Source organism: Kluyveromyces lactis (assembly GCF_000002515.2).
Source record: "Kluyveromyces lactis strain NRRL Y-1140 chromosome C complete sequence".
NCBI classification, from domain to species: Eukaryota; Fungi; Ascomycota; class Saccharomycetes; order Saccharomycetales; family Saccharomycetaceae; genus Kluyveromyces; species Kluyveromyces lactis.
Window position 1 is genome coordinate 1,016,654 of NC_006039.1, and position 24,377 is coordinate 1,041,030.

Genomic DNA, 24,377 nt, shown 5'->3' on the forward strand with positions numbered 1-24,377 from the left:
CTCCACATTTATATTGATAGATACGGATATATATGAGAACTGACAAAGCTCAATATGTTTGAAGTATTCAACACGCAACAGAGAGCCGAGAAATAGTTATATTGACCTATTGTTGTCACATTTAAGAACCACGGTAAGTTGAATATCCGTAGTTACTCAATAGCAACGGAATATGGTAGTGTCTAGTGTCAGAAACTTCGAAAACGATGTCAACGAAGGGGAAAAAGCTGGGTTCCTTTTTCTGTTTGAAGTAGTTGCCTGTATGAAATCTTATCTTGTAAGTTCCAGGTTTCAAGCTTTGCCATTCCAGTTTACCAGTCGATGTTTCGACAACTCCTAGTTCCTTTAAATGCGATCTTTCAGATGGGTCTGGCTTGAATATCCATTGTGTCACACGGCCATCGGCATTAGTCTTGGCAATCGCAAATTGGGACTCACTTTCAATAATTGCTGTATCATTATCAGAGTTAAGTGTAAGGTGAGAGAGCGTACATACGACACTTTCTGCAGGTTTGCCCGATACTGTATCCAAAATATGACATGTAAGTGGAACTGACATACTGGAATTCCGTTTGGATTTGGTTTGAATGGACAAATAACGTCTATCGAACAGCTAACCGTCCCTATATCTCTCTAAAGAGCATCATACACACTTTGGATACTTATTTTATGTGTCTCGCTTTATCAACATTCTTTTCCTGATGGTTTAAATAGTTCGAAAGTCAATTTAACAATATGATTTTTCCAGGCCTTCAAACACGGACAGAACCGAACTCATCGAAGATAAGAGAATAATAGAAATTCGTAACACTTTCAGCTGGACATCGCAAGAGGTTAAGTAGTGTTTGCTATATGGTGACATGGAACATCATGTTCTCGGCTATGAGACATCCAAACACGGCTCACGATATCCTGTATTCTTGACTCAATTGCTGCCGACAAGCAAGTGGTATGGTAAAGCAACATCGTTAACAATTCGGAGTATTTATAAGAACCTAGAGACTTCGAGGAAATGGAATACTGAGTACCTTATTTACAACAGCTCCATTAGAGACATTTTCCTGTATTTAAACCACCCAATTACTAGTATTAAGATATGTGGACTTGTGGTTGGATGGAAATGGAAACTTATAGGAAACGAGGATAGGGCATTTTGGTACATTGATGATTGCTCAGATACAATACTATGCCAATGTTCCAAAAGTCAGTTACTTGCGCTGAATTGCCCGCTTGTTGATATGAGTGGGTGGACATTGATCCTTACTGGCTTACTAGATCAAGAACGAGTTGAATTCAAGGTTACTCAAATTGAAGTTGTGAAGAATTTGAAGCACGAGATTGACTTTTGGAGTGAAGCATTTGACAACCAAAAAGAATTAGCGATACCATGGGAAATTGATCCCGAAAGTTTAAACGAATTTTATCGTGGAAAGCAACATACACCGTCTAAATCAAACAGTAACTTAGGGAACTACATTGAACAATTACAGACCATACATTTCCAAGAAAATGAGTTACTCTTAGCTAGCCCATATAACGGGCATGTGTCTACTGGGATGGGAGTTTGGAATTCCGACTTGCTGCAATCAACTTTGGAACAAGATCTAATCGAACAAAGTAGATTAGATAAAACTTTGGGAGGACAGATTTCTCCAAATTCTCGGAAACGATCGTCAAAGCTCTCCCCTAAACAAATGAAACGGGAAATTCTTGGAGTTCTTATCGAGAAATCAATGGAATCAAAAGTATGCAAGATATATGAGCCATTGCTGTCTATAAATCTCGGCCCAGGAGGAGAGGCAACAGACCTGAAAACGGAACCCGTTTTGCATTTGAAATTTTATGAAACATTCCTAGCACAACTAGCGGAAATGGCAATTATCACTCTTGATAGTTTCACGATAAACATGACAAACTTGCATAATTGCTATCGATACATAATCACTCGATTTCAATCGTTGATTAATGTTCAAATTCCGCAGATTACGATAAAGTACAGCGAGATTAGAAATTTCTGTAAATTACCTCTACTGTCCAAAAAATTGATTCTTCAAATGTGTAAGCATTTTCTCAATACAACTCATATCGGAAATCTTATAGACTGGTGGGTAGATCCTACATCAGAAGAACGCTATAAAGTCTTCTTCACCTATTCTAAATCTAAATAGCGAATTGAATTGTAACCATAATTAAGACAAAATTAAAAGATCATGGGCAAGCAGAACTATACAGTGCCGTATCATCCGGCCATAATCACAAAAGTTCCTTGTACATTGAACGTCAAATCTGTTAACTATTTCGTACACAATCTGCGTTTGACACATTTCCTTTATTGAAGATTATGTGTGAGCTTCTGTTTTCACAATTGCTTTTCGAATGATTGGCACTGAAAAAAAAAATCAAAGCGAACGTCAAAACTAAGAGATGAGATGAGATGGATATTAACAAAGATACTTAAACAGATTCTTGCCCGTTGCAATAGCTGATCAAAAGATCAATACTAACACGTAAATCATGGGTCTATTTAAGGTTGAAGGTTGGAATCTCGATTCCAGCAAAATTGAGTTTGACAATGCTAAAAAGGACGGTGGTAAAGTCAAGAAAAGTCGTAAAGAACGTAAGGAATATCAACAGAAATTGGCTGAGCAAAGGCGTAATGCTAATTCAAAAGAGTCAGAGCCAGTTGAACAAGAAGGTTTAGAGGAACCAACACCTGCGAAACAGACCGAAAAACCAACTAAGAAAAGAAAAATAGAAGAAGTAGAAGCATCACAGCCAGTTTTAGCGACGAAGAAGCCGTTAACAGCATTACAACAAAAAATGATGGCCAAACTTACCGGTTCAAGATTCAGATGGATCAATGAACAACTATACACTATTTCTTCAGAGAATGCGCTAAAGCTAATAAAAGAACAACCCCAATTATTTGACGAGTACCACGACGGGTTCAGATCTCAGGTTCAATCCTGGCCAGAAAACCCAGTTGATGTTTTCGTTGAACAAATACGTGCAAGAGCAAACAAGCCTGTTAATGCTCCTGGTGGATTACCAGGTTTAAAGGATAAAACTATTGTAGTCGCAGATATGGGGTGTGGTGAAGCTCAGCTAGCTTTAGACATCAATAACTTCTTCAAGAGTCACAACAAATCCGCCAAGAAATTCCAAAAGAAATCTTGTAAAGTGCATAGCTTTGACCTAAAGAAAGCAAATGAAAGAATAACAGTTGCCGATATCAGAAATGTTCCCTTGCCAGATGAATCATGTACGATCGTAGTGTTCTGTTTGGCGTTGATGGGAACAAATTTCCTAGATTTTATTAACGAAGCGTACAGAATTTTAGCTCCTCGTGGAGAACTATGGATTGCTGAAATCAAATCAAGATTTGGTGACGGGAAGGGTGAAGAATTTGTAAATGCCTTGAAACTACAAGGTTTCTTCCACAAGAATACTGATGACAGTAACAAAATGTTTACAAGATTCGAGTTCTTCAAACCACCTCAAGACATTATTGAAGAAAGAAAAGCGAAATTGGAACGTAGACAGAAGTTTATCGAAGTAGAGACAGAAAAGGAAGAGCTACAGAAGAAAAGAGAACAGATTCCAGAAGGAAAATGGCTACTTAAGCCATGTATTTATAAAAGGAGATAAAAGACTACCTTTTCGTTTTCCTTTGGTTAGAAGATGTATTATTCACATTTGTACGAGTGTCATTCCATTGATGTACCTAAATCTATGTACTTTTTAATAAATTTGTAGTTTTATCAAGACCTGGTGAAAAATGATTGCAATCTGGTCACTCTGTCGAGGTTTGCAAACGATGGAAGCATTGGAAGTTGGAACAATGGTGCTTCGGCTGTATGGCCAGGTTCCCATTGATCACATAAACGGTAAGCGTAAGCATTCCATAAATTTAAACCACCTGCAAAGATTACTAGTATCAAATACACAAACTGGAACTTAATCAAACATAAAAATCCAAAGACCACCCAAATAGTAGGAGCTACATAAAGTGACAGCCAAAATAGTTTTGAATCGATTGGGTTGATTGGGGCCGCCGCAACATCTGGATATTCTTTGAATGATTCAAATCTAAACGTCGTAGTGTCTTCTCCACTAACATCATACCACCATCGCTGTTGAATTAACTTTCTACCATTGATATTCTTCGTGAAGTAGAAGTCTGCTGCCAATGTTAAAATAACAATTATGAACTGTACTGTGGAACTAAGGAACCATGATCCTAACAAATAAAATACAATTGGCACCGCTTTTCCCAGAAGGTGGATCGTTAGAATCAAAGGATGAGAAGATGCCAAAATTGTCTTGTAGAAGTTTCTTGCTGAATCCATATCTACTATATCTCAATAGGCTGATCGATTTCCTTGACGGTATACCCTAGTTTGTATGAGTTTTCTAAGTCGTCTCTCTTTTCGTTGGTTCTTTGGTGTATTTTTGGTTCAAGACCTTTATTTTTCTTAAGGTCCGGAAACTCTGAAAGTTGCAGATTCATGAGAGAGGTATATTTTGCTGGATCTTTCATGGGAAATGATGGGCTAAGCACCAATAATTGTTGAAAGTTCATGGTGACGCATATCATTATAATTATAATTAACTAACTAAATTAAAGATTATATAAAATTATTGAGTTTGATTGTATATTAGTATTACCTTGTGTGTGATAGTATTCGGTAATTTTTTTCTTTGAGTCATAGAAAGAAATGAGTGTACTGAGAGCTGTTAGGATGAACTAGCATTTCTCTCTTCTTGAATTCATTCAGTTCCATTTTGATTCCGTCGATGTATCTGCTTTTTGACAATTGCTTCCGACTTTCAGGGAAAGCCTTATCAGACCTTAAATACTCCGTTGGTGAGAAAGTGTCATTAACGTATATTTCTTCATTAAATCTGCATTTTTTAGCAGATACAGGTGAAGATGAATCATTGGAACGTACTACTGAAGGAACTACTGCATTGAAGTGTACAGCTTTCCAATTTTGATGCAAATGTTCTATGATGCGATCGCTATGTGTGGTTTGCCCGTTATTATGGTGATGTATGAGTCTTCCTTGATAATCCTTTACCAGTAAAGGTCTCTTCGAAGAGCGCAAAGGTGGTTCAACGGTTGGTGGACTAATTCTTGTGCTTTCATTAAATTGGTTAATTAACGCAATATCGGAATTTTGTTGGTGTTGTTCAGACTTCAACAATAAAGAATCAAACACTAAATCGATGTCCATGAGATCTTTAAAACCATCATCTTCTATATCGTCTTCTGTTTCTAGATCAAGAAGTGAAGGAGGTTCTGCTGATTCAGATGGTAAAATAATATGCTTTGATGTAGTCGGTTTTGATGTAACCGCTTTCTGCCATTGAGTTTTAGCAGATACCTTTTCTTGAATGTCTTCCTTCCTGGCTTTTTTCTTTAAGGGAAACAGTTTTCTAAAGAAGGAACTCAATCTGGAGCTCGATCTCTTAACCGGAGAGGATTCCACTGACTTTTTAGCTTTCTCCTCTTTCTTCTCATTCGAGTTTCCTGATATAGGTATTTTTGAGACAACTAACTCCTTTTTGATAGATACATTAGGAGTAGGACCCGTTAACCCACTTGTAGCAGTGTCTATGTGAGTATTATCATGATGTGAGCTACATTTTTGTGGGAAAGAAATTATTGTCGAAGGAACCTGCAATAGATCATTGCTGGCCTTTGCAGTGCTCTCTGCTACTATTTTTTGGGTTCTAACGGATGATGACAAAATTTTCTTTGTTAGTTCCTCATCGCTGAGATCTGTACTGGTTGCACTCCCTGGATCACAGATCTCTTTTATGGAAGTTTCAGTGCTTTGTGAATCATTACTGGACGCTGTTTGCTTATTGGAGAACGAAGAGATACTCACCTGTGACTGGTGCGATTGTAACCGATTAAAATGCAAAGATGATGCTGTTAATACTGATTTGTTGGGAGCTTTTGTGTTGCATAAAGAAGGTGCTCTGGTGTTTGACCTTGGGGTAGTGGTTAAAGAACCAAATCGACTAGTATTAGAAGGCAGCAACTCATTAGAAATTGTTGGGAGATGATTGACCCGCGAATGCGGATTCTGTAACTGGGATGGCTTTTTCGACATATCTTCGTACTGCGGTAACGATACAGTCACCATACTCGAAGATCTATGCATAGCGGTAATTTTTGGGTGACTGTTAGCAGATCTTTGTCTGTGTAAAGAAACAGAGCTTGCACTCTTTGGTAATTGTCTTCTTGGGGTAAAACTTTCTCCATTAGGAAACTGAAACGATTGTTTCATATGGCTTCTCTGTATCTGGTAAGGAGTCAACCTGTGATGTGCTTTATGCTCTGGGATTAAAGCCAGGTTGGGTATGGACACCGATTTGGACAATTCTACACCATTTTCGCTATTTTGAAACAAACGCTTTTGGGAATGCGAATACGATGGGAAAGCAAATAAATCACTAGTCGATGTAGACCTGGGGAGTAGTGTAGGCTGATTGATACCCCTTGATGTGGACCGAATGCTTGATTGATCATTAAATTGAAAGCTTGACATTACTTCCAGTGATTGTCCTCTTTTTTCTTGAATACACAAACAGCACACTCACCTAGCAAACTTGTAATTGCAATCGATACAGAACAACCAGGACCGGGCAGTTTCTACTAAGTTGGAATTCACTAATTGAACGACAAATGTGTCTCTCCTAGATTAGTATAGGATAGCTTCAAAGCCCTTTTTCTTCAATTGCGAATCTTGTGAATCTTTTTTTTGTTTATTATGTGAAACCCTTCTTATCCTATAAGAAGCAACTCGTCTATTTAAACTTCAGAGTATGAAATTCAGATTAATGGTACATTAATATGGTTATGTCTATTTCAAAACTTACCGTTCTCGTTCCGTTTCAATGCCAGTTTCTTAAAAAAGTGTAGTTAAAGAAAAGAGGGAACAAACGCTAGTAATATAACCACAGATCCTGTACAGTTTCCTAGTTTCGAATGTATTCAATTTAGTTGTATCGACCCGGTATTTAGTCAATGCAAACCCTACTAAGTACAAAGGCAGACCTGTAAAGGTATCCTCATAATTATTACCTGGTTCATGAAATCAACTTATTTTCATTTAAATTTCAACTGAATATCTCTTCTGCTGTCTTTTTCTTTAGTACTCGTTTGGTACTATACTTTTTTGGGAATCTGCCAAGTTTCTGAGGAGAAAGAATGTATGTTAAAAATAAACTACTACAAGATGCTGATTGCCAGATGCTGGTTCAACAGACAGATTCTATTTTCTCTAAAATGGCTGGATATTAAGGGTAGCGAAAGATATCAGAGCTCCTTCAGCGGAACGTCTTTAAGCTCCTCTGCGGATGCCAGTTGAAGGATATTCGAACAGAGGGAGATAGTTGGTAATAGTTAGTGTGGAACGACAAAGAGCAGATTATATATACAAATATATATATAGATATATGTTTGTATACGTCTGAATTAAATGCTAATATAAACTGTGAATTTTATTGTACATTGGTGGTATTAATTAATTGAGTAAGAGTCTTTTTTGTAGCGCAAAACGAGAGTCTATTCTACAGATTCAGTTTCCAGTTCACGCTCGACGGACGTGAAGGATTTCTTGTCGCCATCAGTGGTGGTGGATTGGACTTCACCTTCATGTCTGTAGATGAATTTCTTGCTGTATAAGTCGAATGGTTTGTTGTTCTTCTTGCAGTCGATGTAGACAATAATCGTTCTAACGAAGAGAACAAAGAATCCGAAGATAAGACCACCGAATGGTGCAACAACGAAGGCACCAAAGGCAGCCCAATCATCGGCGTATAAACCATTCCAGATCAATAGCAACTTACCACCTTCTCTTGGAGAGTCGTAGTATACAGTACCAAAGATCCACACGGAGAGCAAACCACCGAAACCTCCACCAATGATTTCCCAAGCTGTGAGGAAGTCAAACTTGGATGAAAGACCAAGCATGAGGATTGGAACAACACTCGAAGAAAGTAAATCGACGATCAAGTAAATAGTCAAAACATCATCTGCGATTAACCCAACGACGACCACTGGAACCATAATAAGGACGACGATACCACGAATCCAGATGATAGGAAGTTTATTTCTGAAAATATCATTGGAAATTGTTGATACCAATGCACTTTGGAGGGAATCCAAAGTACATGTCGATAACATGACAACGAATGCTAACACAAACCCGATTACCCAACCAGGCATTTGCGTAAGCACAATGAAAAATGCAGCACCAGAGTTTTCTTGGTCCGCGACAGGCATATAACCAGCCCAGACAGCAATCATACCGGTAACACCAATGACGGTAACGAATACAGCGAGAATGACCGCAGCGATACTACAACCTATCATTAAATCTTTGTCAGTACGAGCAGCAAAAGTACGCAACCAGAATCCAGACATGAAGAAATCGTTAGTGAAGATGGCAACAGTCAAGATATAGACTAATTGCCAACCTAATGTGCTGGCTTTCAATAAACCGGATTCTGCAATCAAACTTTTATCGATGTGCACATAAGATCCCATGGCACAAGAGACAATAATCAAAAGGATGAAAACGATACTGACTTGGATGGTATCTGTGATGAATGAAATGTGGAACCCGCCAATTGATGTATAAATTGTCGTCACAACACATTCCACGATGATGACTGGCAATGCTTTGATTTTGGTTAAACTTTCAATAGCGTACTTCAAAGACGCTAATTCACTGACCATAAACAAGAAAATGGTAATGATGGTACAAGCACTCAAATACCAACCACAAATAATTCCAAATCTTCTAATGACCCATTCAGTGAGGACAAATCCATCGGGGCACTTTTTCCTGATGATTGGTCCGAAAAATGCAAAGATGAACATTGGCAACGAACCGGCTAACGAATACACTAATAAACCTTGCAAACCGTCAATATTGGCAATTTGAGGATAGGCACTTAAAACACCACAGCCAAGAGCCGAAGCAACAAAATTGAACGCTAATGGAACACCTCGTTGCGTACCATTAGCAGAAAGAAAGGTCTTTGGTTTATCTGAAAATTTCCAGAACGCAAGTAAAGATGCGCAGACCAACATAACAATGTATGTTGGCCAAACGATACCATGAGCGGCAGCTTCGGAAATAGAACCCATGATAACAATTGCGTAACGAAACTTATAATCTTAGAAGTGATGAGATCTTAAAGTTACCGACGCTTTTTATCGTGTTTTGTTTTGCCTATTTAATAGTTATGTCCAATAAGCAGTCAAAATCTGTACAGAAATGTCTTTCTGGGTTTTAGCCAGTCCTTCAAAAAGATACTTAGTACCGTTCTAAAAACTTCACAATGTAAACCGACTCAAATCCGGAACAACTTGAGCCAACGAAAACTCATTTATATGGCAAGTGCTTCAGTCCATCTGATGAAAAAATTTTAAACATTTTCCATCCATTCTATTGATATTCAATAATCCTCCCATTTCTTTCCGTCTGCTGATAGATGAGCTTTGTATGCTCTAACTGCACCTTGCATTAAACTGGTTTAAAGGCAAAATTTATTGATGCGTTTATCCAGCCGGCAGTCAGGTGACTGGAATACTTTTTTTGGGGTTTGGAGACATACCGTTCAGTAGCCGGGTAACGTAAGGTTCGTTACATTGCTGGATTGTGCCCCATTTGAGAAAAAAGGTCGTTACGTTGTTTCGAATGCTCAATTTTATTATATATTACAGGGATTGATGCTAGTGGTCTGGATGTACATACAGGTATACATATAAGAGCGCGAGGGATTCTGTTAATGGGCTCTCCCTTAATGTTTGTCTATTGCTCCTGTGGCAGTATCACTTCCCTCAAGAAATCGAACTTCTCATCGGTCAATATCGTCTTTTTCATAATATCTGCACTGATTCTCTTGGACCCCTGGTCACGTGCCACTTTGCTAGATTTGTCAACTAGTAGAGCAATGAAAAACTCGAGGGACCTGCCCGTGATCACAGGTGTAGCCTGTGACACTTTCCCAATATCTTCGTCCGTTTGCATAATCTTCTTGATCTTTGCCGGTGGGAAATGCGTCTTTATCTTATCGAAAACTTCTGCATCACGTGACCGTACCGTCATTCCATTGTTTCCGTTATTATTATCATGAACACCATCGCCGCTAGCGATGTTTTCCCGTAGATTGCCTAGCTCTGAAGATACGGCTGTACTGCCCACATCGGGTGCCTGCGAGCTACCACGCTCATCGCTTGATACTCCGCTATCGTATTCACTCATATCTACAAATACGTTTTACCTCACTGTGCGTGTTTGCGTATTATTTTTGTGTTTTTTTTCTGCCGTGCACTATGTGTGTTCTGCGGTTTCCCTGGCCCATTCTGGCATTTTTCAACTCAAAGTGTCCTCTTGCTTATATACAATTTCGCAATAATTCCTACTACTGGTTTTCAAATTTTTTTTTCTGATTTTTCTGTTTCAATTTTCCAGCATCTTGCTGCGTTTTGTTAAGGACCGTGAAAGTTCATTTAAAGTTCTCTAGTGTATTATCCTAGAGCCCAGTAGAGTTGTCGCTGATAAGAAGAGGTGGAGTAGATTTGTAACGTTGCATTCTATTGTATTGTATTGTATTGTACTATAACCAGTATAAAGTAATTGCGAATTATATACACACACGAAGATAAAAAGTAGATTTATTTCGTAGAAAAGTAATGGTCTCTCCGGGTTATTTGTCCCTGATTAGCATTAGAGTAATTAATGTGTGAGATTTGAGGATAATATTTTCCTCACACAATCAAGTATCTGATTGGAATGTGGATCAACTTGATGATGTAGCCGATGACACCAACAGCAACGAAACCGATACCAACAGCTTGGATGATTTTTAGATATTCTTTCTTGGAAGGCTTCTTGCACTTCTGTAAGAATTGGTTACCTTCTTTGACGAACTCCAATGGAGTTTCCACTAGCTTATCAAATTGAGCATTTTGCTTAGCCATTATGACGTGTGATGAGATATGTGTATGTGTTCTCGATCGAGTATCAAGACGTATTGATATCCATGAAAAGAGTGTAGAATCACGTCAATTGGAAAGGCTAGTGTTCTTTAATTCTGTATATTTTTTTTTTCAGTTTGGACTTTTTTCGAGATTTTCGTTATTATACACGTACTATATAAGGCTTCAGATAGAGTTCACCAGAGCAGGGTAAGTTTATTCCTGAATGTCTTTTGGATAGGAATAGAGAGCAGAGATAATTAAAACCCATGCCATTCTTCCGCTTCCTCTTCTTCGGCTTCTTGTTCATCTTCTGGTGATTGCAAAACATCCCATGCACGGAGTCTTTGGTCCTTGAGTAGATCTTCTTTGATTTTGTCTCTGAGGATTTTGATGTTGTTTGTATCAGAACTTAGTTCCTGGAAAATGCTGATGAAATCACTTAGCGGTGTTTTGGAAACAGCTTCTTTGATTTCTTCTTCCTTATCATCTTCGTTGTCTTCTTCATCTTCTTCCTCGCCGTAACAGACTTTAACCCATTCATCAAGTAGAATATCTATGATATGGAATGGTATCCCATTATACACTTTTCTATCTCCACTCAATGGGATTTTCTTGAGAACTTTATTGATATAATCATCGACCAATGCTTGTTCCCACTCGCACTCGTGTAAATATTTGATTTGGAAGTGCAAACATCTTCTGATAAGAAGTAAGAACTTGTCCAATCTGTGGTGGTCAATTCTGTACCATTCAATGCAGATTACCTTCCAAAATGCTTTGGAAAATCTGATGAACGCCTGTTGGTTCTTCCCCTTCAAATACAACAAATGTAGCTCACCTAATGAGTACGCTAGGGATTGTTGGGGAATAGGCTTATCACAGTGCCACATAGAGTAGTATAGACCTTTCCATAACTTATCAAATTGGGATTGTTTAGCGTTTTGGAAATTTCTTGTTGTCAAATATTTGCGAAGAGACTCGAAGGCCTGTTCACGGGTCTCCTTCCTATGACCAGCTAACTGCTTTACTAATGTGTTTTCCATTTGTTTGAGATGTTGCTATATGGATGGGTGCAGTACTTGTTTCTCTCTTCGGTATTGCATGAACAGCGACACATCTCATCTCATCTCATCGCATCTCATCTCAGTCAACTTTAATTTTTATTTTTCAATCTGTGCAGCTCTTCTTTTTTTTGAGAATTTTTCCTCGAGATGTTATGCAGAATATTGAGATGGTTGTACTCAATTGAATCGTGGGTTAACTGTTTGGGTATATCCTGGTAGGTATATCCTGATAGGTATATAAGTTTCATGGTTGAAATTAGATTCTCCCATATCTGATCAATCGGTAGTTGTTTTTATGAAGTTTTTATTTTAGTATTATTTTAACAAACTATTATGAACGAAAATTACAGAACGAAAAACACAACGTTATAATATTACACAAGACCGTTTCTTACTCTTTTTCCGTTTCTTCTTAGCATGTTTATTTGAATCAGCTGCTGGTTTTGAGCTAATATCCTTCTTGGTTTGGACTCTTGAAACTAATCGTTGAACTTGACTTGGACCCGCAATGTCATTATTTCGTTCTTGAGAAGGGTTTGAATCGTCGTTTCCCAGTTCTGTCATTGAACTACTTCCCATCGTACGAGCTTGGCTAAATTTTCTAGATTGACTGTTATTGATGTTAGATGCAGATTCTAACTCGTTTCTGATAATTTGTCTTACAAGATCAATAAATACTTCATCGACATTACTTCTGAGTAGTGCACTAGCTTCGTAAAATGGTACTTTGCCCCATTTACTACTGACTTCGATTCCCTCTTCTACTGAAATTACACGTTCATCTTGTAAGTCTGCCTTATTACCAACGAGCACAATGGGGACACGATCGGAATCTTTAATCCGCAATACTTGTTCTCGTAACTCGAGCAGCTCATTTAATGACTGACGATCACTGACAGAATACACCAACAAGAACCCCATTCCAGATTTGATATACAATTCTCTCATAGCTGTGAATTGTGCCACTCCTGCAGTGTCCAAGATTTCCAAATCAAAAACCTTATTATCAATCTCCATGGTCTTGCGATACGAATCTTCTATGGTCGGGTCATAGGAATCTAAGTAAACCCCTTGCACAAACTGAACTGTCAAACATGACTTACCGACACCGCCGGCTCCAAGAACAACCAATTTATAATCTCTCATCTTTATTATCTATCGTTTTTCTTCGGTTTAAGAACCTGAAGATGTGAATTAGGTACCCTGATACTTTCCAGTAGAAATTCTTTGAGGTGTAAATCGCCGTCAAAAAGAGTATTTCTTCGATTATGTATGCTTTTAACGCGTGTTACTGGTATATTTCAGAATGCAAACTTATAGCGAACTAAATCAACTATGAGATCAGCTTGATATACTGGTGCCTGTCACTATTTTCCTTGTTATATTCAAGATAAAATTGAATACTCGTCCTTATACCGATCAGTGAACAAGGGAGTAATATCAGAATGCACGTACGTTTATTCGCAACGCTCTTTTTCTTCTTCCTCTTTACCAACAGGAACAGCTAAATAAACACCAAAAATAAAAGAAAACTCACAGTTTCAATCAGATCAGATACAAAAGAAGCTACAGGATAGAGTTAGGTTCAATTTCCCTTAATTGAGATTATCGTCTATATGAATGATGAATTGTACCCTCCTGAAGACTACCCAAAGTGTCTACGGTTGGTTAATTCGTTATTTACATTTAATACCCGCTAAATGCAACAACCAAATTGTTTTCGCATCTTTTTTTTTCATCTCTGATTTTCGAAAGTTTCATGTTTTTTTCCTTTTTCCTTCTGTTAGCTCATCTCTGCCAAACTCGGATCTCGCAACTCGATACGGTAGAAGTCTGAGAGATGATAAAAATCTTACCCATGATTTCTGTCAGCAGTAAATAACTCGGTATTCTTTTATGGATCTGCTACTTGGTTGATCCATTCCAGTGATAACAACTCAAAAGGGATATAATGTTTCTACAAGGAGTTGTGAAGCGATTGGTACGGGATTTCCATGTTAGCAGGATTTGCAATGAGGCAAAACGGTTTCCTTTCGAGCTATTGAACTTGAAGGTTGGGAAATTCCAACAAGTAGCATTGCATCCCAATTCGGAGAAAATGTACGTTTCTCAAGTGGAATTGGGGAATGGATCTGTGAAACAGATCTGTAGTGGGATCAGACAATACATTCCGAGAGATCAGTTACAGGATAAGTTATGCATAGTGGTAGATAATATAAAAAAATGTAAACTCAGAGGAGAACCCAGCGAAGCAATGATATTGTGCGGTGAACATACAGATGCCGGATCTGGAATAACGTCTGTGAAACTTGCATATCCTGTGGCTGAATCCCTGGAACAATCGGCACAGTTAGTGGGGCAACAGGTAGTTATTGATCTAGATCAAAAGATCACCGATAGGAAGATTAAACCTAAGAAATGGGACTGCATTTCATCCAGTTTGTATACGAATGGAAATGGTGAAATTGTATTCCAGCAAGGGGACAGTTCGGAAAAACAGCTGTTTGTGAAATTAGGGGACCAGTTAATTCCAGTCAGAGTTGACGGCCTTCCTGAGCATAGTACAGTGCGGTGAAGTGGGAAAAGTCTTCTTAATATCCCGAAATAGCTATGTCATTTTGTAAATAAAATTGAGCTGTACAGACAAATTACCCAAAAGTATCCTGTGTAAATATCCATACTAGTAGAGTTAGTAAAGGCTTGCGTGTGGTTTACCATTTCCACCCTGTCCGAAGTAGATGAAATAAAAAAATTAAAAATGAAACGGACAGGAATTGAACCTGCAACCCTTCGATTGCAATTTTGTTTCCTCAGAAAATTCCAGGATTTAACTGGAGTCGAAAGCTCTACCATTGAGCCACCGCTTCATCTCTGAAGGAACTTGCTGCACCACAACGCCAGGTCAGGTATACTTTTCACGTGACGCTTCATCCGAAGAACCTTACATTAAGCAAAATTGCAAGTTTCAATAAAATATTGAGTATTGAGTACATTCCAAGGGTGTTACGTTGTCTTTTAAGCTGAACCTGTCTGTAGATTTGAAGGTTGGTCATAGTGCCTAAATGACGTTCATAATTTCATTTGGCTGTCGCAATATTGAACCTCAGAGCGGATTTTATTTTAAACAACAATCATGATCATACACGTTCTGTACCGCTGTTGTATCACTGTTGGAACTGGGTAATACCAATATAATAGGCGGTTAATAATAGTTTTGTGTTACTGACACATAACAAAGTATATAAACCAGTACTCAGATATAACCTGCTAATTAGTAGGGAAGATCTAGAGACACCAGGTGCATCTAATTCTACTAGGATATATATAGCTAATCAAGATGGATTCTTCTAATAAAGATCTGACAAGATCTAAGCCACGTGACATGTATAGTCACATACCGAAACAATATGAGAGTGTGTATCCGATCAACAGTGTGTGTGTATCATTATTGGCTCGCGTGGCGTAATGGCAACGCGTCTGACTTCTAATCAGAAGATTGTGGGTTCGACCCCCACCGTGAGTGTTTTCTTTTTGCTTTCCTGGTTTTCAGGCTAATGTCAACTTCTGCGCATATGCCATGAGATGTTGTGATTTAAAAGCCACGAAGGAAACGCGTCTACGGAATGTGCAATACACCCCGCAAAGCTGATCATTCTGTCCATTCTAAATTTGAATTTAACTTCTGGATTTTCAACATCTAGAGGTATCCAAACACAGCGTTATTACCACATTGAAAGAGCCTTTTCAACAGCTAAAGTTTTGAATGCGGTTTCTCATAGGTGTCTTTTTTCTTGAAAATCCATATCATATTTTGACTTAAAAAGATCTTCGCTTTTCATCAATTTATGTTTATATATATCCTATTATAACATTAGTTTTGAAGTGACATTGAACCTCTGCATTACAACATTTAGAGGCAATTCCTATTTGTTCAGGATACCATCTCTTTCCTAAACTTGGCTGTGTCGTTTTTCGAACACCAACTGTGTCTCAATTTACACCATAATGAAGTTTGTATCGAGACATTTCGATATATATTTCCCTGATGCAGCATTGGATCTTGGTGGAATTCCACCAGCAACTGGCTGGTTGACCTTCACATACGTTGCTTGGACTATTGCTTTATCAATTGTCAGAACTCGGTACATCAAGGAGGCACTTTCCAATGATATGGATCCAAGATTGGTTATCGTTCCATTTGTCCAAATGGTGCCAAATAGGGTTTTCTATAACCCACTTTCATTGGTATTTTCCAATTTAGTCGACATAGAACCATGGAAGTTTTTGCTAAACTTCTTTAATTTGCTTATAGGTGGTTCATTCATTGAAAGGTTCTGGCAAAGCCCTAGAGAATTGGCCAAATTTGTTCTAATCTTGGGTACCATTACGAACTTAATTGTCGTTCTAATTACAATAATTTTATCAATGTTTTCGTCAGCAATAAGGTTGGATTTACCATTGGATGGTAATTATACAATTTTGGTGGGGTTCCCTATTATCTACAAACAGTTATTCCCAGAAACTACCATTTTCGAGACTAAGAATCTACCTTTCATTTCCAAGAATTTCAGATTTAAACTCCTGCCAATATTTACTCTACTTGTGCTTTCGTTTGTGCAACTTCTGTGGTTCCACCACTTCTCTCAGTTATTATCAATTTGGATCACTTTTTTCACCTGTTATTTCTACTTGAGATTCTATCAGAGGCTACCTGCTTCGATGGCTGAGGATGCTGAATTTGAAGTGGTAGGAGATGCCTCTGAGACATTCCAATTGATATATTTCTTCCCGGATTTAGTCAAACCAGTACTTGAGCCAATATTTGATTACCTTTACCAGAAGTTTATTGTTGATTGGCGTATTGCAACTCCGTTTAGAGTATACGATATCGAACAAGCTAACATTTTGGCTCAAAAGAGGGGTGCTAAGCCTGTTGAAGGCTCTGAAGCGGAAGAAAGAAGGAAAAAGTTAGCCCTACAGGTTCTCGAAGAAAGATTGTTGGACAACAAAAACACAGAGTCTTCTACTCCACAAAACGATGTGTAAAAGTGAGACAAGCTCATTCTTATATTTTTAGACTTTAGAGCATTAAATAGACAAAAGTTGCTACAACTTGTGAATACAGATATCAATTTGATTGATATGGTGTATAAATCTGGAGAAATGGCGTTGAATGATGTGTATTATATACAGGGCATTTCTATATTGCTATATGATGTTCAGTTTGATTTAATTTCAGAATTTGGAGAAGCAGGAGCAAAATCGTTCTCAAGTTGCTCTAATTGCAACTCAAGCTTGGACTTCTTGGTCTTCCGAGCAACCAAATTTTTACCGCCTTCATCTTTGGATTTCTGCAAAAGTTGATAGTATGGGTCATTTTCCATAATCAAATAACCTCTCTTTTCTTCGTTACAGTAATATTCAATATCCTTCCTCTTTGTGGGTCTAGCTTGTAGAGGAACTCTTCCGTACTTTTCTAGGAACCAATGTGGTGATAAATGGGCTCTTAGACCAAGACGGTTGAAATAACGAGCAGTGAAACTTCCGCCTGCATGTTCGATTGCCTCAATTGCATCCTGTGAAGCTCTAGTAGCTTCAATCTTGATTGGAAGATTATAAGAGAATTTACCATCACCTAGAATCTTAATACCATCTTTGATCGGGCCGGTAACCAAACCGATTTCTTTCATCTTTTTCATCGTCAAGGTTTCACCTGGCTCCAAATGTAGGCGACCCTTTTGGTGGAACCACGTTATTCTATCAAGGTTTAATTCTTTCAATTTTAGTGATGTTACGTTGGTGAACCCTAGCTTTGGGAACAATTTGAAGATTGGGGTTTGACCACCTTCAAACCATGATTTTACATAACCACGGGCCTTTTGACCCTTTTGACCTCTACCAGCAGTCTTACCTTTGCCACTGGATGGACCTCTACCCAATCTTTTGTAGTTCTTCTTAGAGCCTTCACCAGGTTTTAAACCACCAAGGATCGTGATTTGGCGTACAAATGATCTCTGTATAAGTGATCCAAAGGGATTCACCACTTTGTTGATCGAAAACATCGTGCTAGTATTGTGAGACCTCGAGATAGGGCTATTAAATATCGATAATAGTAGATATCCAGTAGATTCATTGAATATCCAAATCATCTCCAGTAATTTCTTGTAAGTTAACCATATTCATTCTAAAAAATTTTCGAAATTAGGTATTCGGGTAACCTTTTAAAATGCTGAGATTCGCTAGGACACAGAGGGAGCTTGGAGACGATAAGAGGGTATGCAATGCTGATGTAAGTGTTTAGATGCGCCTAGCAGATTGACAAATTGAAACAGCCGAAACTATTTCAGTAAACCTACTATTATTTTAGCATCACGTTTTTCAAAAATGTAGCTGTAACATTATAAACTGCGTATTCCTCAGTTCAAAATAGGTTAGGTCCACCAGAAAAGAATTGGTAGCAGGCAATAATCTCGTAGGAGTATATAGTGGTAAATTCTTTTTATGACAAGAAACAGCTTCTATGGCCAAGTTGGTAAGGCGCCACACTAGTAATGTGGAGATCATCAGTTCGACTCTGGTTGGAAGCATTTTTTTGGATCCCTTAAACAATTACCCTAGATGAAAATGTAGCACAATAATTCCCGACAGTAAACATGACAATTAACCATTATAAAGATACCTTGAAGTAAAATGTGAAGAAATTAAATGAGTATTATAACGTTATATATGTACATATGTGAAAGCCCAACTTATCAGTATAACATAAATCGTTTCGATATATTTTGTGACTTGTCTTGTTTATAGTGTTAGACAATTAACTGATCCTCAGTTGATAGTTTTCATTAGGGGTATCAAGTATCAGTAGTGAGTATGGAACATGGCTTATTGTGGGCCTTAGTTGATGTTTTATATTTGGAATATTTCCTTTTGGCGTTTGTTTTGTTTGACAACAACAAGGGGATGATATTGGGTATATCATGCTATTATCTTAGCGAAATGTGTTAAAAAGATGATGTTATATTGTATCAGGATCAATCTCCCCTGAGATTTTCGATGATCGAATTGAATTCTGTATCCTCATCATCCAGCTCATCTGGATTGGCGATTCTTAGCGGTCGCCTTTGTTGAGTTACATCTGGTAAAGAACCATTGCTGAATCTAGGATTTCCCATTGTCGGACGTACAGGAGGTTGTGTTAGGTCTGGTTGATCCATAGTTTCTCCAAACGGACTAACGATTTGCGAATCACTGATTTCGTTTCCATTATTATCCAATCTTTTCTCCCTATTTTGACTTACACCAGATCTATCAGAGGATGATGATGCTGAATGAGAGTTTGGTAAAGTAGCAGCAGCGCCAAATCCACCTCCGGTAACTGGTGGGACTACGATGTCTTCTTCTTGACCAAACGAATAAGGTTGGTAATGCTTACTTTCCTCGAAGTCTGACCGTTTACTTTTCTTTCGCTGTTGCCAGATGAAGAAAATGATAATTGCTGCGATCAGTAACACACCCAAAACAACACCCACAACAATACCAGCGATAGCACCATTAGACAATGATGAAGATTTATTTGACTCCGTTTTAGAGTTTGCAGTGTTGGTACCTTCGGCTGTGGTTGCCACGACGGTACTTGTAGTTGTAACGGCAACAATACTCCTACTCTCACCATTTAAAGTAATGACTGAAACCTGTGTTGTTACAACTTTTGAATGACTGGTAGTAGAGGCGATGGAGCTAGACAAAGATGAAAGCGTACTATCAGTGCTAGAAGAAGTGCCTGAAGTATCAGAAGATGACGTTGTAGCGGCAGTGCTTGAAGAATCTGTTGAGGTTGCACTGGATGAGGTACTGGAAGAAGTTGAACTTGAACTTGAACTTGAACTTGAACTTGAAGTCGACCTGGAACTTGAGCTTGAGCTTGAACTTGAACTCGTGCTCGAACTGGAACTGGAACTTTCATCTGAGTCGATATCCTCTGTTGAATAGACAGCAAAGTACCCTTCACCACCACATTTTTCATATGGATAACCGACGCAATTAACTTGACAGTTTGAGTCAGAAACAGTTGAAGCACTAATGGAAGATGCATCACCGCAATAGCATGTGTTACCATCAATTAACGCAGCAACACTTTTCCCATTACATTGTTCCTGACAGTATGAGACACTTTGGTATTCGTATTCACCTGCACTGGACAGCGAACTACTTATATCACTTTCACTATAACAACCTTGATAGGAATACTGTGCAGATATTAACGGAAGCACAGCTAATAGAAGAACAGAACGTAATCTTGACATTATAGGAATATGCGTTGAGCAGTTTATTTTCTATTGCAATTGTCAAATAACGTACCCGACGTACAATTCACGATGGAAGAGAATGTTGATGATGGTTCTGACAAATATCGATTCCAAAGGACCGTTTCGAAAACAATTAGATAATTGCTTTGAAGGAAGTGTGCCAGAGAGTTTGTTTATATTGAAACTGTGATCTTATCCCGCAGTACCCAAACGAAACTGGTTGAAACAACTAAGAGTAACTATAATAACACCAATAACAACTGCTTATCCACTTTCACCAACCGTAAAATCAATTCTTAAAAATGGGAGGTACACAAAACGTTGAATAGATGCTCAGTCGTTTGTTCAACTAAAAACCAAAGTTAAAACATCTAACAATTGTTCAAACAAAATTAAATGGTTGTGTTTGATTCAAGATTCTATTATTGTCACTTTTTTTTCCTACTGTTGTTTAGATCTGAAGGTAAAACCAAAATCTGTACCGAAACACCAGGAAAAGAAATGAATAATGGAGACCAAAATAGTATTAACAGTGATAATTATTTGATGAGGTGTGTGGGTTTTTACATATTCCCACCATTGGATCAAGACCAAACTTCCACCATTTCGCGTCCATGACACACACTTATATGATGGTATATATAGCTAGTGCTCAGCCCTATGTAAGGTCATTTTTGGCTGTTCTCTTGTTGACTATGCTCTATTTCCTGTTTTAGCAGGAAGACATCCAATTCTTTCTCAATATGAAAAATTGAACTTAAGCCTAAAAACAGATATTTAGAGATGAGATGAGGTCTTTCAGGGTACTGCGTGATGCGTACCCTTTGTGTACAGTAACTGTAAGTGCAGATACCGCTGCAAGTACTGCTGCAAGTAAGGTGAGTGAGTAAAGGAGAAATGAACAGTTTACAAAAGGAGGAGAAACGGGTTGCTAAACGCAGACAGGTGTATAAGCCGATTTTAGAGAATCCGTTTACAAACGAAGCTAAACTATGGCCTCATGTCACGGATCAGAAATTAGTCCTGGAGTTATTAGAGGAGAAAGTATTGAAGAGATGGAAGCTTTTACAGGATATGGGTAACAATGAAGAATCTATAACAGTTGGTTTCAACGAAATCGTCGATCTTTTAAGCCATGGGAAAGATGAATATATGCTGTTCGTATGCAATAAAGATTTGCCGTCAGTTTTAATTTCGCAGTTACCTATCTTATGTGAAACCTCGGACCATACAGTGACGCTTGTCCAATTACCTCGACTCTCGTCGGCCAAGTTCGATGACGCGTTCAGGGATGTAGTGCATGACGGTATGTGTCTTGTGCGCACACATGCTCATTATCAGGATTTTGCAAAGATGATCTCTACCAAAGTGGAACCATTATCCATACCATGGCTGCATTCTGCACAGTTCAAAAAGGCTCCCGTCAAGCTATTGGCAACCACCGCACCGATCATAAAGAAACAAGGGAAACAAGGGAAACAAGTGCCATCCTAAATGGTAATTGGGCTCTCCATTTTCTGTCCACGTGACCTTTATAAGCCCATTTTTCCCACAGATTTCACCATCTAAATTTTCCAGAAATTTTCATTAACCGTCGAGATGACATTAAAACAGAGATGCATATATATATATGGGAACCAATATCGTTGACGGTTTTTACAGTTACGTTTATCTCCCGGCAACCGTTTACTAACGCTTCTTTAAGCTTTGTGGTCGCATACTGAGTTTAGTTGTATTCAGACCAAGTGTGTGTCTAATTCTCAGTGTGTGGATTGGTTGCTTGCGCTTTCTTTGCTTCTCAAGGAAATCGAATTGCTTAAATAAGGTTTCGTCTTATCAGAACCATGGTAGTTTTAAACCCTAACAACTGGCACTGGGTCGATAAAAATACACTGGGATGGACCAACGATTATTTGAATCGTCGTTTCACTAACTGGCAACATTCCAACGATGAGTACTTAGTCACCGTGGAAAAACTAAAGTCCTGTAGCGGAGACTCTAACGTTTCACAAAGGAAGGGTAAGGTGATCTGCTACTTTGACTTGCATTTGGAGTTTGATGCAGTGCTCACGAAGGAGGGGGAAGAAGTTTGCAGAGGGACCATTACCGTCCCAGAGTTTATGCATGACGAAAGCGATTTCGAAGTTAACTTAAATTCCTTTGGATCTAATAAAAACGTCGTCAGGGATGTCGTGTTGGAAAGGTTTGTTTCGGATCTACTATCTTATCAACAAGAACTGATCGACTCGCATTCGCAAGATTTACAACAGTGAAACATGAAAAAAGATTTGTTTTGTATATTTTGATCTTTTTTAGCTGATCTTAGTTGTCAGTGGATATAAATCATATATATGGATAGTATATAATACTGAAAGAATCTTGACTAAAACCTTTAATTGTCTATTTGTCTATACTACCGACTGGAGTCGACAGAAATCATATCAAACTGCAGTAGTTGTGTTGGTCCTAGAATACTTAGTACTTACTGTAACAGCAGCGCATTAGCGTGATCTGATTTTTCGTTTTTTTGCCTGTTCCTCTGGCTGCATAGTTTGATGATTTTTAAACTTTAACCTTTGCTAGGAAAGAAAGGATAATCTGTCAAGCACAATATTTGAATGATTCATTACTTTTAGTGTTCTTTGTTAATGCCGTTATGCGCACCGAGTAGTTGCAGCTAATAATATGAGATTACTTTCTGCATTGGAAAACTTTTTCTGGCAAAGATCAAAGAACGATTATCATCCGGGATTTATCGTGTCAGTTCTGCTGAACAAGCCGATTCCAGATGACGTGTTGGCTGAAGCAATACGACTCACAGGTGAAGACTTCCCAGTCCTCTTTCAGCAAATAGAAGAAACAAATAGCGATTCTCTCCCTGTTATCGTCCCTATCCGCAAGACATTGGTAACAGAAGATGTCATTAGACATGTCGATGATGATGAATGTAATCATCTTTTCCAAAACTATAAAATGAAAGCTACAGATGACCAATGTTCATGGGTTGTTTTTGTTAAAGAGAATCGCTTGAGTTTGATGGCTGACCATACTCTATTTGATGGTATGTCTTCCTATAATGTTTTGAATTCCATCATTAAGTATGCCAACAAAGGGGTTAGAAGCACAAATGGTTTGATTTACAATGCTAATGCACCTTTACTGCCACCGCAACATCCTTATGATGAGCTAGAAACTAATATGATGGGAAATATCAAAGCTAAAATTGCGCCCTTTTGGATCCAATACGTTTCCCCATTGGTGTCTAAAGTTCTTCCAACACAGAATTTCAACTTCCCTGAGTTCGACCTACAAAAGCATTTATATGATGAGGCCGGAAAGTTGAAACAAGATAACTGCTATTACAGTTGGAATATTCCTCCAAAAGACTTGAAAACTGTACTCCAAAGCTGTCGAGACCATAACGTTACGTTAAGCGTATGGATCTGCGCCAGGGTTACCGAACAGCTGTCGAAGGCTAGTGATTCAACAGCAGGAAATCTCATTAACATACAGATTCCGATGAATATGAGACCATACCTCATGAGAGTTCTACACAAAAATTCAAACTCAATTGCTGTCGGAAACTATGTCTCGGTTTCCGCCTGTACAGTTGATATTTCTAAAGATGAATTGGAACAATGGTCACTGGCACAAAATATTCAAGAACAACTAGAAAAATCCAAAAGTGATCCCGCAGCTGCGATCGAGTATATTAAATTGCTTAAGCAGGTCAATGTAGCGAAATTTCTTAAGTCGAAATATGCTGCAACCATTCCGGAGACTGCGTTCGAGTTATCAAATTTAGGTGTCTTGGATCCATCTTCTGCTAATGATGAATATCAGTTACTTAATGCTCAGTTCCACCAACCAAAATTTGTATCAAGTATACTATGCTGTTCGTCAATTTCTACCAGATTGGGTGGTCTTACAGTCAATATTTCATATCCTCCAACCCTTGACAAAGTTTTAAGACCATTGTTTGAGGATTTATAGATTCTA

At 38.3% G+C, this 24,377-nt stretch overlaps 18 protein-coding genes and 3 non-coding genes across 21 annotated transcripts; 9 read left to right on the forward strand and 12 right to left on the reverse strand.

The window, feature by feature from the left end:
- Positions 1-121: 121 nt before the first annotated feature.
- Positions 122-559, reverse strand: KLLA0_C11803g (hydroxyisourate hydrolase; the record flags this gene model as incomplete). Its single annotated transcript, XM_452727.1, has 1 exon — positions 122-559. The coding sequence occupies one exon, from the start codon at positions 557-559 to the stop codon at positions 122-124; it is 438 nt and encodes a 145-aa protein (XP_452727.1).
- A 301-nt stretch (positions 560-860) lies between these two features.
- Positions 861-2,168, forward strand: STN1 (Stn1p; the record flags this gene model as incomplete). Its single annotated transcript, XM_452728.1, has 1 exon — positions 861-2,168. The coding sequence occupies one exon, from the start codon at positions 861-863 to the stop codon at positions 2,166-2,168; it is 1,308 nt and encodes a 435-aa protein (XP_452728.1).
- A 346-nt stretch (positions 2,169-2,514) lies between these two features.
- Positions 2,515-3,648, forward strand: RRP8 (25S rRNA (adenine645-N1)-methyltransferase; the record flags this gene model as incomplete). The annotated part of the gene is made up of 1 exon (XM_452729.1): positions 2,515-3,648. The coding sequence occupies one exon, from the start codon at positions 2,515-2,517 to the stop codon at positions 3,646-3,648; it is 1,134 nt and encodes a 377-aa protein (XP_452729.1).
- A 113-nt stretch (positions 3,649-3,761) lies between these two features.
- Positions 3,762-4,349, reverse strand: TVP23 (Tvp23p; the record flags this gene model as incomplete). Its single annotated transcript, XM_452730.1, has 1 exon — positions 3,762-4,349. The coding sequence occupies one exon, from the start codon at positions 4,347-4,349 to the stop codon at positions 3,762-3,764; it is 588 nt and encodes a 195-aa protein (XP_452730.1).
- A 357-nt stretch (positions 4,350-4,706) lies between these two features.
- On the reverse strand, positions 4,707-6,560 carry AFR1 (Afr1p; the record flags this gene model as incomplete). The annotated part of the gene is made up of 1 exon (XM_452731.1): positions 4,707-6,560. One exon carries the CDS (start codon positions 6,558-6,560, stop codon positions 4,707-4,709), a length of 1,854 nt encoding a protein of 617 aa, XP_452731.1.
- A 1,019-nt stretch (positions 6,561-7,579) lies between these two features.
- KLLA0_C11913g (uncharacterized protein) lies at positions 7,580-9,169 on the reverse strand (the record flags this gene model as incomplete). Its single annotated transcript, XM_452732.1, has 1 exon — positions 7,580-9,169. The coding sequence occupies one exon, from the start codon at positions 9,167-9,169 to the stop codon at positions 7,580-7,582; it is 1,590 nt and encodes a 529-aa protein (XP_452732.1).
- A 667-nt stretch (positions 9,170-9,836) lies between these two features.
- Positions 9,837-10,289, reverse strand: BUR6 (negative cofactor 2 transcription regulator complex subunit BUR6; the record flags this gene model as incomplete). The annotated part of the gene is made up of 1 exon (XM_452733.1): positions 9,837-10,289. One exon carries the CDS (start codon positions 10,287-10,289, stop codon positions 9,837-9,839), a length of 453 nt encoding a protein of 150 aa, XP_452733.1.
- A 506-nt stretch (positions 10,290-10,795) lies between these two features.
- On the reverse strand, positions 10,796-11,008 carry SSS1 (translocon subunit SSS1; the record flags this gene model as incomplete). The annotated part of the gene is made up of 1 exon (XM_452734.1): positions 10,796-11,008. One exon carries the CDS (start codon positions 11,006-11,008, stop codon positions 10,796-10,798), a length of 213 nt encoding a protein of 70 aa, XP_452734.1.
- A 257-nt stretch (positions 11,009-11,265) lies between these two features.
- RRP1 (Rrp1p) lies at positions 11,266-12,051 on the reverse strand (the record flags this gene model as incomplete). Its single annotated transcript, XM_452735.1, has 1 exon — positions 11,266-12,051. The coding sequence occupies one exon, from the start codon at positions 12,049-12,051 to the stop codon at positions 11,266-11,268; it is 786 nt and encodes a 261-aa protein (XP_452735.1).
- Positions 12,052-12,438: 387 nt separating this feature from the next.
- RSR1 (Ras family GTPase RSR1) lies at positions 12,439-13,218 on the reverse strand (the record flags this gene model as incomplete). The annotated part of the gene is made up of 1 exon (XM_452736.1): positions 12,439-13,218. One exon carries the CDS (start codon positions 13,216-13,218, stop codon positions 12,439-12,441), a length of 780 nt encoding a protein of 259 aa, XP_452736.1.
- Positions 13,219-14,023: 805 nt separating this feature from the next.
- KLLA0_C12023g (uncharacterized protein) lies at positions 14,024-14,647 on the forward strand (the record flags this gene model as incomplete). The annotated part of the gene is made up of 1 exon (XM_452737.1): positions 14,024-14,647. One exon carries the CDS (start codon positions 14,024-14,026, stop codon positions 14,645-14,647), a length of 624 nt encoding a protein of 207 aa, XP_452737.1.
- Positions 14,648-14,685: 38 nt separating this feature from the next.
- KLLA0_C12034g (uncharacterized protein) lies at positions 14,686-14,925 on the reverse strand (the record flags this gene model as incomplete). The annotated part of the gene is made up of 1 exon (XM_002999313.1): positions 14,686-14,925. The coding sequence occupies one exon, from the start codon at positions 14,923-14,925 to the stop codon at positions 14,686-14,688; it is 240 nt and encodes a 79-aa protein (XP_002999359.1).
- On the reverse strand, positions 14,832-14,939 carry KLLA0_C12045r. Its single transcript has 2 exons — positions 14,903-14,939; positions 14,832-14,868 (listed from the first exon to the last, which is right to left on the reverse strand). It is a non-coding gene; the product is annotated as a tRNA-Trp (tRNA).
- A 584-nt stretch (positions 14,940-15,523) lies between these two features.
- On the forward strand, positions 15,524-15,595 carry KLLA0_C12089r. The gene has a single exon. It is a non-coding gene; the product is annotated as a tRNA-Arg (tRNA).
- A 482-nt stretch (positions 15,596-16,077) lies between these two features.
- On the forward strand, positions 16,078-17,118 carry KLLA0_C12111g (uncharacterized protein; the record flags this gene model as incomplete). The annotated part of the gene is made up of 1 exon (XM_452738.1): positions 16,078-17,118. The coding sequence occupies one exon, from the start codon at positions 16,078-16,080 to the stop codon at positions 17,116-17,118; it is 1,041 nt and encodes a 346-aa protein (XP_452738.1).
- Positions 17,119-17,291: 173 nt separating this feature from the next.
- Positions 17,292-18,221, reverse strand: MRPL10 (mitochondrial 54S ribosomal protein uL15m; the record flags this gene model as incomplete). Its single annotated transcript, XM_452739.1, has 1 exon — positions 17,292-18,221. One exon carries the CDS (start codon positions 18,219-18,221, stop codon positions 17,292-17,294), a length of 930 nt encoding a protein of 309 aa, XP_452739.1.
- A 365-nt stretch (positions 18,222-18,586) lies between these two features.
- KLLA0_C12155r lies at positions 18,587-18,659 on the forward strand. The gene has a single exon. It is a non-coding gene; the product is annotated as a tRNA-Thr (tRNA).
- A 444-nt stretch (positions 18,660-19,103) lies between these two features.
- WSC2 (Wsc2p) lies at positions 19,104-20,375 on the reverse strand (the record flags this gene model as incomplete). Its single annotated transcript, XM_452740.1, has 1 exon — positions 19,104-20,375. The coding sequence occupies one exon, from the start codon at positions 20,373-20,375 to the stop codon at positions 19,104-19,106; it is 1,272 nt and encodes a 423-aa protein (XP_452740.1).
- Positions 20,376-21,275: 900 nt separating this feature from the next.
- On the forward strand, positions 21,276-21,872 carry POP3 (Pop3p; the record flags this gene model as incomplete). The annotated part of the gene is made up of 1 exon (XM_452741.1): positions 21,276-21,872. One exon carries the CDS (start codon positions 21,276-21,278, stop codon positions 21,870-21,872), a length of 597 nt encoding a protein of 198 aa, XP_452741.1.
- A 350-nt stretch (positions 21,873-22,222) lies between these two features.
- On the forward strand, positions 22,223-22,651 carry HCH1 (Hch1p; the record flags this gene model as incomplete). Its single annotated transcript, XM_452742.1, has 1 exon — positions 22,223-22,651. One exon carries the CDS (start codon positions 22,223-22,225, stop codon positions 22,649-22,651), a length of 429 nt encoding a protein of 142 aa, XP_452742.1.
- A 412-nt stretch (positions 22,652-23,063) lies between these two features.
- SLI1 (N-acetyltransferase) lies at positions 23,064-24,371 on the forward strand (the record flags this gene model as incomplete). The annotated part of the gene is made up of 1 exon (XM_452743.1): positions 23,064-24,371. One exon carries the CDS (start codon positions 23,064-23,066, stop codon positions 24,369-24,371), a length of 1,308 nt encoding a protein of 435 aa, XP_452743.1.
- Between the last annotated feature and the right edge of the window lie 6 nt (positions 24,372-24,377).